The 12,100-nt window shown below is 40.4% G+C and overlaps 1 protein-coding gene across 1 annotated transcript; it reads right to left on the bottom strand.

Moving 5' to 3' along the window:
- Positions 1–1,175: 1,175 nt before the first annotated feature.
- On the bottom strand, positions 1,176–4,596 carry LOC147633356 (G-type lectin S-receptor-like serine/threonine-protein kinase SD2-5). The gene has a single exon (XM_086805841.1). It carries the CDS (start codon positions 4,401–4,403, stop codon positions 1,335–1,337), a length of 3,069 nt encoding a protein of 1,022 aa, XP_086661967.1. The 5' UTR covers positions 4,404–4,596; the 3' UTR covers positions 1,176–1,334.
- Between the last annotated feature and the right edge of the window lie 7,504 nt (positions 4,597–12,100).

The following is a 12,100-nucleotide window of genomic DNA, read 5'->3' as shown; positions in this document are numbered from 1 at the left end:
CAAGAGACTAATCCCTCGGCTCTTCCAAAACCGAACCTGAAAAACTTCCCTCGCCCAGAAAGCACGGGCGATTCCTCGAGGATATTTTTATTCTAATGTAGTCAAGAGCCTTAACTAACTAAATTGATCCGACCGAACCTGTAAGTCACATGGTTAGGTCAAGGAAGAAACTTGCACTTGGATCATAGAGACCAACGCTTTTTTCCTCATCGAGAGGCACAGCCGTTGATTCTTTTCCATAGAACAAGGCTATCCGAGATTTACTTCATCTATCGTACCATAACAGAATTGAGTCTCATTTTAGGGATCCATTAATCTAGCCTAACCCAATCGAGTCCCATGGGTTAGCCAACCGCCCAACCACTGTAGTGATAGGATCCATTTAGGAATTTGGTTATGTTTTGTCCCACCAGAGGGAAAAGAGTTCCCAGGCCCCCTAGCCGCCGCCGGCGCTTCATGCAAACTTCAAGGTAGTCACACCACTTACACACCCAATATGAAATTGCCTATTTCACAAATTCAGCTATCTTTAAAATAATCTTTTAATGAAACCATAGTATCATTGATCATAATCCTCCAAAGTATCCAGTTGAATTTAATTTCCAATCATTCTTTCATCGGTGTACCTATGGCATCATTGGCAACCAGAACACTCACCACCTGTCCACTTAGGGGCCTTTTCAATAGTTCCTAGCTCATAGTACCCGGAAATATATTCACTTATAAAAATCCAGATGGACTCTCCATTGACGATCAGCAAGATCAACCAATAGATCCATATAAAAGAGCCATGAAGATGGATTGGTGTTAAATAGCTGCCTTGTTTTCATCCATCACATCCATTGATTTCACCCCTTAACTTTAAGTATACACCATTTATGACTGTGCTCTGTGTGTGTGTGTGTGCATGTGTGTGTGTGTGTGTGTGTGCGTGTGTGTGTGTGTGTGTGTGTGTGACATGTGTTCTTTGGTGCATGCGTGAAATGCAACCCTCTATCAACACCTCTATCTCCTCACAAGTGGTGGTTAAAGTTTGCATATGAACCTCTCTAAGAGCTTATCATGCCCTCATGTTTCTTATGGAGTATGTATATGAATGTAAATTTCAAACGACGTGATATGCAATGCCGCACTTTAAAAAATATATTTGGAACTTTATACAAAATGATGCACTTTGCTTTGTTAAAAAAGCTATAAAGTTTTGGAACCCTTGAAATGACATTACAGGGATAGAAAAATAATGCATGGAAAAATCATTCTTAAAGCAATGTAGAAAAGTCTATCGTGCCTTAACTTGAGGCAAGTGCGTGTGTTAGGCACGTGAGGTGCATGTCCTAGTCAACCATGTGAAGAGGTGAGATGGTGGAGTGATGGGTGGAATGTAGGGGTGAAGGGAGATTGTAACAAATTTGAGGGAAAGAAGGAAGTGTGGAGTGGTCACAAGAAGAATGGGACGTGCGGGATAGAGGAGAGGAAGGAAGGGGCGAGGCATGGTGGGTAGATGAGATAGGAGAGATGTGGTGAGATTCAACATAGGGGGATGCTTGGTGGTGAGAAGATGAGATTGGAGAGGGGTGGTGAGAAGATGAGATTGGAGAGGGGTGGTGAGATGACACATGTGGAAGGGGAGAAGGAAGGGCTTGATGGGGAGATGAGATGGGAGAGCGGCGAGATGATATTTGTGGGAAGGGAGACGGATATGTAGAAGATCGGTGGTGGTGAGATGATACATGTTGAATGTTAGAAGAATAGGGAGAGGCTTGGTGGGAAGAGAGGGGGGAGGGATGGAATTGAGTGGGGGGAACTAGGCCCTCTGGCTTTTCTTCTTCTTCTTCTTCTTCTTCTTCTTCTTCTTGTTTGTCTTCTTTATGATTTTGTTGTTGATGATGATCTCCGGTGTCTGCAAACTTGGGGGTGGTGATGTTTTGAGGTGTATGAGGGTTTGAGGCGATAGTGTTGGAGAGGTGGAAGCGCATACCAAAGTGGAAGGAGAGAGGGGGAGGTGCCACTTGAGAGTGGCCTTCAAGCATGAGGAGGGCTTTACCCATGGTGGGCCTAAGGGAGGGTTGATCTTGGATGCACCAGAAAGCTATTTGGATGACTCTAGTGGCTTCTATCATGTCATCAACATCTAGGCGACCGAGGCTCTTGTCGAGGATGTCATGGGCATGGCCGCCTTTGAATAAGCGGGCGGCGAGGGCCGGGAAATACCAACCTTCACCATCTCCATGGACAACCAATCTGGACACATCCACATTTTTTCTACCACTAACAATCTCCAACAACACCATACCAAAGCTATACACGTCACTTTTCTCGGTGGCATCGATGAGGATAAGGCATTCCGGGGCCATGTAGCCGGGGGTGCCTCTCATTCTTGTAACGGCACTATTTTGGTCTTCATTAATCAACCTGGAAAGCCCAAAGTCAGAAAGCTTAGGTACAAAATTTTCATCCAATAAAATGTTCTGGGGCTTTACGTCCAGGTGGACAATGCGGTTCCTGCACTGCTCATGTAGAAAGAAGAGGCCGCGCGCCGTGTGAACGGCTATAGACAGGCGCGTCTTCCACTCTAGCGGCGGCCCTGGACCCTCAGACCCCTTGCGGAACAGCCACGTGTCCAGAGACCCATTTGGCACGTACTCGTACACTAACAGACGGTGCGCCCCTTCAGCACAGAAGCCTCTGAGATGCACAAGATTCTGATGATTAATATTGCTCAATGCGATCACCTCATTCCTGAATTCCTTCAAGCCCTGTGCGCTCCTCGTTGTACTCTCCAGCTGCTTCACTGCCACGCTGGAGCCATCGGGGAACACGCCCCTGTACACCGAGCCGAAACCGCCCACCCCGAGCTTCTGGCTGAATTCCCACGTGGCGGCCTGAAGCTCTTTGAAACTGAACCGCTTGGGCTGACCCGGCAATGACGACAGAAGCTCGTCATCATCTTTGCTGAGAGGCTTCTGCAGCCGTGTGTTCCCCTTGTGATAATACCACATCCCAAAGAAAAACATAGAGAATACTGATGCTATGCTAATCCCAATTGTCAGCCTTAATTCTGAGTTTCTCCTGCTTGAGATTTCCATTTGCAGCTTGATTGACCCCACGTAATCCTCATTAGTGACACGGATCATTGACAGGACGTCCTCATGCAGAAAGCATTGCTTTGAATTCTTCCTGTAGAAAGCTGCCCTGCATGAGCAACTAGCTTGACAGGCTAGTTTGCAGTTCTCAAGGGAGTCAGTTAGCATGGTGGGAGCTATGAGATCATTGGCGAAGTAGTCCACCCTTTCCAGATCTAGAAAGCCTTGCTGCTCGATACCATGCTGGCAATCAAGAGTAAGTTTAGGTGTGCATACAGTGGAGGCCAGCAAATACTGATTCGTACTTGACTGGACAAAATACAAGCCAGCTGACTGATTGCCCGGACACACACAATGTGAATCCTCACATATACCATAAGGGCCGCATGCATTAGGAACCCCACAGGGCCCTCTGCTGCTGTTTAGGAACAAAGCATAAGCAGGCTCGAGATCAGGATAATACCCTCTCATAATACCATCTGCGTCTAACCTAATGAAAACAATGGAGCTATCAAATGAGATAGTGTTGTTAATTAACGAAGGGGTCTTGCATAGTGGAGATAATGGCACTTGGATTTGTGTTAAGTTACCCTGGGTAAATTGTAATTGAGTGTGGTTGCAAGGGCTGGTTGAGACACCATCAACGGTTGAAAAGATCAAAGGATATTGGATTGCACAGTAAGGGAGAGATTCAGATGCAGATTGCTCATAAAAGATAAGGCCGCCTGGCCGCATCACAGCAGTAAAATTAGCAGTAGCGGTTTTCTGTGATGAGAAGCCAGCTACTAACACACTTCCCGGTTTCAGAAACTGCCCAGGTACAAGCAGATCAATGGGCTCATTAAAGCTTTCCCAAAGAGTCAAATTGTGATTATCAAACAGGATTAAGTTACCATCAGGCCTTAGGTGCATGCCGGCGGCGTTGACGGTTCCGGAGCTCCAGACGGGGGCTCCATCGAAGTCATGCAAAACCACGTTGCCCTGAGGATCTGCAGAGAGGGTGGCGTTATATTTGACGGGGAGGTAACGGTTGGCCACCCAGACGGGAGTGTTTGGGAAGTTGCTGCCAGAGAAGGCGACGCTGAAGAAATATGTGGTTGAATCTTGAGAATTAAGGCAACCAAAGGCAAAGGCGCCATTAAGGAGGAAAGTTGTGGTGATGTAGTTGGCTAACTTCTCGCTTGCATCACAATCTAAAGGCTCTGAACTGTTGAAGTAGAGGGTGGAAGGAGGCGCTGTTGGTGCAGCTGCGAGCACTATGATAGTGTAAAGCCATAGCCAGTAGAAGAAGAAAGGGATCAAGGATACAGAAGCGTCCATAGCTGCTACTAGATGATCATTGCAAGACCTAAAAATTGAGGGGATCAAGGTGATACACAGAAGCAAACAAGGGTTGAAGGCAAGGGAGAGTTCTCCATGGTATTCACAAGAGTTGGGGCTTTGTGGAAGGCGGCCAACACTACACCAAAAACACACACACACACACACACACACACACACACACACCCCCACACCCACACAATGCACATGAAAGAAGATTTTCCTCAATAATATCACAGCCTTTTTGCCTTGCTCTCCTCGTTCAACTCAATGCCTACTGGCCCCACTCCCTTCCCTAATACCCCTCAACAAAGCGCACTCTCCAAAGCCCACATTTTTATAACAAACACATAATTCTTGACATATTCTCACCTCGAGATAAAGGAAGCCCCTAAAATACTCTCAAAATATTAGCGTCTGTCCACAACGCACAATGCTCTTCGGAGCTTCTCAAGCAACCCCATGGATTAATCGTGAGGAACGATTAGGATATTCTGAAGTATACCCATGACGTTTTGGTTTCATAGTGTAATATTAATATATTTTGCCTTGCAACAAGAGGCTTTGGAGGACTAGGTCTTTTTTCATAGTGTAATTAACATATTCTCCCTTGCAAGCCTCACAAATAATCAATCTATCTACGTGCTCATACAATGCTTAATCTCATAATACTTGTGTGATGTACATTCATAGGGAATCTATTCTAGTTTGTTTCCATATGCTCTTGGAGCGGGATCACCATAAGTGTTCCATCGGAACATTTTTGAGTGCCCGTCTAAGTTATAGATTTGGATACCGCTGCTTCATAGATTGATCATACATGCTTGTGGTGTCTTTCTCTTTACTATTCAATGTAGAATTATAGTTACAACTCTTATTAACCCTAAAATAGGTTAACATTTTCCCTATTATGTTGTTGTGCTCACGTCCTCCTCGTGATCGCGTATAAGACTTTATGTTGGGGAGATTAAGCTATTTTGTTGATGCTCATGTTGTTGCATGAATGTTCAATGGTCATTGTTTCTCCGAAAAGAATGGGAAGGCTAGTTAGTACATGATAAAGTTAGTAAACGGAGTGATTGTATTGTTTTTTGTTTTGATTTTTTTTTTGCCAATCACACACAAGTTTATATTGATTATTTCAAGTTAACGGTGAGTCTAAGGCTTGTTAGCAATGGAGGAGAAGAGGTGGGGGGTCCAAAGGAATGTTGATACAATCATCAGAAATGAGAGAGCGAATCTCAATTCCTCATTCGATACATAGAAATGATGCAAATGTAGCTTCTTTTTAGTAGTTACTTTTCCTATTTTGTAGGACTTTTTCAGATGAGCTTGAAGTGCCCCTGTCCTTGTATTCTTCATCCTGTGTGCTTTTGATATTTTTATGTATGATTATATATTCGAGTCCTTACAAGAAGATATATAATAAAGTGTATTAAAGTGAGTCAATGTAGCTACCATGAAGCCAAAATCATTGGAGAGGCATAGAAAAATTCCTTCCACTTACGAGGTTAATAGAAGAAACCTTCACCATCTTATGAGAAGTGTGGAATTTTATGGTGTGAAGATGTTATTTTTGAAGGGTTTCATTGGTGAAGTTTAAATGGGTGCCACTGAGGAGATAACCTATTTTGTTTGCGCTTGTAAAGAAATTCCAAGTGGTGGGTGTACCATAGGCTTTCTCCCACCATAGCTTGCCCATCCAAGGTGTACCTACTTGAAGAATATCGATGACAAGGCTATGATGTATACACATTTACATTTTTCACCAGTGGATGAGTATTTTGTTTACTCATTGAGTAGTTGTTCATTGAGCAATTGCTCTCTACAGTTGGCCAATTGAAAATAAAAATATAAGCCATTGAGCTTACCCATTGATGTGATTGGCTATTGATGACAATAGATGCTCTTGCATCTAAGTATTGAGTAGTTGTCCATTGAGCAATTGTTCTCTATGGTTGGCCAATTGAGTAAGCCATTGAGCTTACCCATTGATGTGATTGGTTATTGATGATAATAGATGCTCTTGCATCTAAGTATTACAGCCATATAACTTGTGAAATTCTCTTTGTGTGACCTAGAGGTGAGTAAAGCATGGTAGGGGCTTGGGGGGGTGTACTTTCAGGAAGACCTACATACAACGTGCATTCAAAGGGTATTAAAAAATACCATTTTATGTGAATTTTGACTTAATAAAATGACCTCCTTTTTTTATAAACTAATGTTTTTTTTCAAAATACCATTTAAAACCCCTTTATGCGAGAAGATTTTTGTAAACTTTTCTCAAAATCTTGGTTTAAAAAACCACTCCTAATGATCGCACGTAGTAGACTTACATATTTTTAAGTGAAACCCCCGAGGATAGGGATCAATCCTTGTTTTCTTTTTTTTTCTTTCTTTCTTTTCCTTGTTTCTTTTCTTTTCTCCTTTATTTTTTTCTTTTCTCTTTTTTTAAAAAAAATTCTTTAAAAAAATTTACTCTCTTTCTCTCTATTCATTTTTTAATTTTATTTTGTTATTTTGTATTTTTCTGGCTACGTGCAAAAGGAAAGAAGCATGTAGATTTGTGGGTTCAAGGAGGTCTATACCCGCTTGACCCATAAATTGGTAAGCCTCCATCATTTAGCACCTTGCATGATCTTGTTCGATTCATTGGGAAAGGCTTATTTGGATATTTCTCAAGATTGAATAATCAAGCTACTATTTTCAATCAAACTATGCTTGGTGTGTATAAGCAATTTGTTAAAGGACAAGAAGATATCATGATCTCACAAACTCAATGTTCAAATGAGTTGGAAAGGCTACTTCAGTCATCTCAGGATGAGGTAACAAACCTTAGACAAACTAACCAAAAATTGGAGGAACGTGCACCCCAAGAAACCCAACCAAAAAGCACTCAGGACTTTTGGGTTAAGAGTGAGAGATCTAGACAGTTTAAAAGTGTTACATGCCTAGCCACACATGGGGGTGCTAAGAAGAAACAGATGAGGCTTGCTTGAAGCTACGTGAATAGTGTGGGAGGTTTATGCTTGGATAATCCTCTAGATAGAATTTCTATGATCAAATCTTCTATAAAAAATAATAACATGATTGAAATGCTCAAGCTCTCGCAGTGTGTAGGGCTTCGAAGGAAGGTAGTCAAGGAAGTTTACAATGACTTTCGTGACTTGGTCAAGGCTGATAAGGTGGTGGAGGCATGTGACAAGGTTTCAATAAGCAAAAAGGGATACAAAGCCATATCAAAGCTACTCATCCAAGGTATGAAACCTCATCGTCTTTGTGTGTTTGGCTTACCCCGACCACATACCGTAGCAATGGCATGACACCAACAAAATTTGGCTATTCCAAGGTTCATAGGTGAATACAAACACATTGACGATTTAATGACTATAGAGAAACCAAAAAAAAGAAGAAGAAGAAAGAAATTCATATTTAATATACGACATGTAAAATAACATATTTATAGATGTTAGAAGGGTCCAATCAACCATGGTGAAGTTCTATCAGTGCACAATAGAGATGACTGTGAGGGTAATCTTATTTTTGTTATCAAGCTTGATGAGGCACAAATTCTCAATAATCAAAAAATTGGAAAGAATCAATATAGGGCTAATGAACAGAGCTTTAAACTATGCCCAAGGTAAGGAAGACCAGTCATTACATAGTGCACAGTCAGAGATGGAACTATGGTACATAGAGGGAGCTACAGTGCCAGATGAGAGTCATGAAACTCTAAAATGGTTGTTTTGGCACACAAAAATTTCGAGCGTCATTGATGCTCAAAATAAAGGAGAGATTCTTGTGGTGGATGGGGTAGGAAACTTTACAGTTGACTGGCACATAAGTGCCGACTTGAAAGCATTGAAAAGTGCATGTATGGGGTGTGTGGTGGTCTTAGATGTGCAAACCCATGCCTCTATTGCATGGCAGGAATGAGCAGTCCAGATTGGTACAACCCTACAATGGATTGTACAACCTCCATTCAGAGACAAGACAAAGCAAGTAACTAGTGATAAAGAGCAGACCAAGGCTAAAGGAAAATCAAAGACCAGAAGTAAGGGAAAGTCAATAAAAATAGCCAAACTCAAGGGTGAACCATGTATTGTGCGGCCTGAGGATCCCATATTTCCTATAAAGCTAGAGAGAGTTCACATTTGTAGTTTACATGCAGAAATTAGAATACTGGATAAGTTATTAAAGCTTCATCTTGACTATGCTCATTCTATTTTGCCATCAGAGCTATCATACATGTTTAGAGCAATGCGAGATTTTACTCTCTAACACGGGCTTTCATGGTGGACATGTGCAACTTAAAAAGGATGACAAGAAATCAGGTACCATTGGTGATGTTCTAAGCAGATGTGTCAATGGGAGGAGCCAAAGCTAGGAGGTTCTTATCAACTATGAAAACAAACAAGTTACATCAGTATGGGAATGTTAGAAATCTCTATGAGAGCACACAATTAACCAAGCTAGTGATCCAAGGATGACAAAGCTTCGTGTATGAGGGTCTAGATAGAGCTTGATATTTTATAAAACTCTTACGTAAGTAAACGATTGAAGGTGATTACGCAAGTTAGTTTGAAATAGCAATCAAGATGCTTGTGGAAACAATTGTAGCTACGTGGGGAACAAGGACATAACCTTCTACCTAGTAAGAGTTTTTTGCTTCATGTAATTAATATAATATAAAATGATTATTAATATATTTTTTTATGTGTGAAGCATATTTTGTTTGCACTTGGCCCATACTTTGTGAGAAACCAAGGGCCTCTTGCTACATGGAATACTCAGGGCATGGAAAAATCACACTACGACGCACCTATCAACTATTTTCGTACAACTCAACATGGTGGCAGAAAAACAAAAAAAATGCCCTACGAGAGCTTTTCAACACATTATACTGTAGGCAAATGCAACGATACAATGAAATTCTTAAAAATTAGGTTAGTTTATACAACACAAAAATAGTCATTGTTATTAACATCACTATATCATAAACACTCATCATGCTAATTAAAGTGTATCTTTATGCAGGATGGTGATTAAGAAGGAGAAAAAGTCAAAGTGATGCAAATTGTAATAAAAATTATTCTCAATATAAGTGGAAAAAGACTTTTAAAAAAGTCTTCTTTTTCATTTCAACTATTTGTCTTCCTCAAAGCAACTCCCCTCCTTTTTGGGGCTTTCTTTAGACAATTGTTTGCCCTCATCTTTGGATAATTGCTTAGCCTCATCTTCTTCGAGTAGTTTGCCTCTATACCTTAATAGTTTTTGGCATTGATAACCTCCAAAAGCATGGGTATTCAAATCAAAAACTGTTTTTAGTAGATACGCAACATAACACAAAAAATACCCTGCCCCTCGATGCCCACAGCCTTGGTGCATATCCAAAAATACATATAGCTTCCTTCTTCTCTATCAACATCTTTTTTGCATTGTGCTATATCCTTCCATATCCTAAGTATGCTGACAAAACCTTTAAGGCCATCAATGGAATGCGTGGATCATATGAATATTTTATATGGTAAATGATCAGCATGCCTGGAGGTATCCTTGAAATATAGTGGTTGAGGGCTGAGTCTCTGCCAACAAAAGTTTGTTTACCTCCACCTCGACCACCAAGGAATCCATCTTCTGCTATCTCAAGTTGTAAACAAAGGAAAAATTTACTTTACAACAACAATTAAAATCTTTTTAAAAAAATATTGTGTATTTATTCTTATAAATATCTTTTTGTTCTCATCAACAAACAAGTTGCCTATCCTCCCACAAGTTAATTGAACCTTGTGGAGGCATCTCTTCTTTTGAGCATGGAATCCTTGGTTGCTCTCCCTTCCCATATTAGAGATTTCCATGCTGTCTTGAATAGCTTCAAATTCTTCCTCTGTGGGAAGAATGTCTTCTTGTTCTTCAAACTTTTTCATGCACATTTCTATAGCCTTAGGTGCACCGTTGAAATTGTCACTTGCTGCTTCTATATAGCAAGCACTAAAAATTCATCAGTGGTATTTGGATCTAAAATATCTGATGCAACTTGACATCCATCTACAATTAAACCAATACAATAGTCCTCCCTTATATTCAACAGCTTCTGCATATCTGTTAGTAGTACAAAACTCTTATTGTTCTTTAGTGGGAAGGATGGTAGGCATGGGAGAAGTATCTCCTTCTCTGAATCCTCTATAGAAACATCCTTTTCCTTTGGAAGAATTAAACTTGTCTTAAAATCTGCAACATCAAAATCCTTACTCATTATTTCTTCTTACTCTTTATCCACAATCGTTTCTACATCATGAATTTCTTCTTGATTTTAAATTTCCCCCTAGAAATGCTACAAGCTGGACATTGGAACTCTCAAGACTACTCCTTTCAACATCTTCAATTCTTGATTTCACATGAAGATAGAAAAGAAAAGCCACATGATGCTGAGGAAGCTTGCATTTCCTACTATGTAATGTGCAATTCCCCATAGTGACCTTCACATGGTCAGGAACTAGGTCATACTTTTTCTGTAATCTTCCCTTTTCTCAAGTTGTATGTGACAACATGCTAAGATGATCAAACCTTACATCTTCAATAAGAATTCCACTATAATCTGTCAATGCACAGAAAGCTTGCATTTCCTCTTCATAATAGTCCTTAAAGTGATCTATCACTGAACTCACTTCAAATCTGGCATTGAAAGATTGTCTACAGCAATCAGATAAATTTTTTGCACCTGCAACAAGCTGTAGGAAGTCAAAGAGTCTCTATGCTAGTGTTTCTTCTGTCATCCTCACAAGATCACCTTCATCACCTGAAGCCATCTCTTTGCTAACAACCCAGGTGTTATATGTACATTATGTGTGCTATGTTATATACACATTATGTGTGCATATACTAGGAGGCTAACCCACATTAGGCTTGTGAGCATGGGAGCATGGGAACAAGCTCTAGTGGAGCATGGGTTAGGACTAACCTTAAGGGTTAAGGTTAGGGTCAGGCATCCAAGGGTCACACATGGGAAATGGAGAGTCAAGAGTCACTTGGCCCTCCTATATAATAGGGGTATTGGGCACACTCAAAGGGGCTTGGAGGTTTGGGCTCCATGAGGCCCAGGCTTTGTTATGCTCTCTTGTGTAGAGGTTCATATCTACTCTTCTACCATTTCACACTTTAGCTACATGCTATTGGATTGGAGTTATACCTCTTGATGGTATGGGACATCAAGGTAGAGGTATGATGTATTTCATTATTATTCATGTGTGCATCCCTTCGGCTCGGGGGTGGTTGGGTGGTTGAGTTTATGTCTGATTTATGCATGTTTATGCATAACAATTATCTAGAGAGATCTTAGGGTTTTAACAGTGGTATCAGAGCAATCTCTATTTAATTGTTGATTTTTTTAAGTAAATTTTAATATTTACTAATAAAATATTATTTTTTATTAATTTGTGTTGATGGATTGCAGGTGGATCATCGATATGGTGATTGGAACGTGTGTAACTACAATTCAATGGATGAATCGATGTTGCGGGGGAATACCATGAGTTAATGCTATTTTTATCTATTTTTTATGGTTAAAATCAAGCATTAATGGAATTGTTTTTCAAAAATACCATAAATTTCATGGTGGATATTTTTGAGAGAATGGATTCCCTGAATTTCTAGAAATTTTAGAAATTTTTTCTAATTTTTTAAGAATTTTTTGAGCA

The sequence above is a fragment of the Cibotium barometz genome, chromosome 12, assembly GCF_041138505.1.
Source record: "Cibotium barometz isolate CiBa-2024 chromosome 12, ASM4113850v1, whole genome shotgun sequence".
Taxonomy (NCBI): Eukaryota; Viridiplantae; Streptophyta; class Polypodiopsida; order Cyatheales; family Cibotiaceae; genus Cibotium; species Cibotium barometz.
This window is presented reverse-complemented; position numbering and strand designations above follow the sequence as displayed.

What these genes read in the sequence shown, in the direction of transcription:
- LOC147633356 (XM_086805841.1), bottom strand. Translation starts at nt 4,403, where the DNA reads ATGGACGCTTCTGTATCCTTGATCCCTTTCTTCTTCTACTGGCTATGG.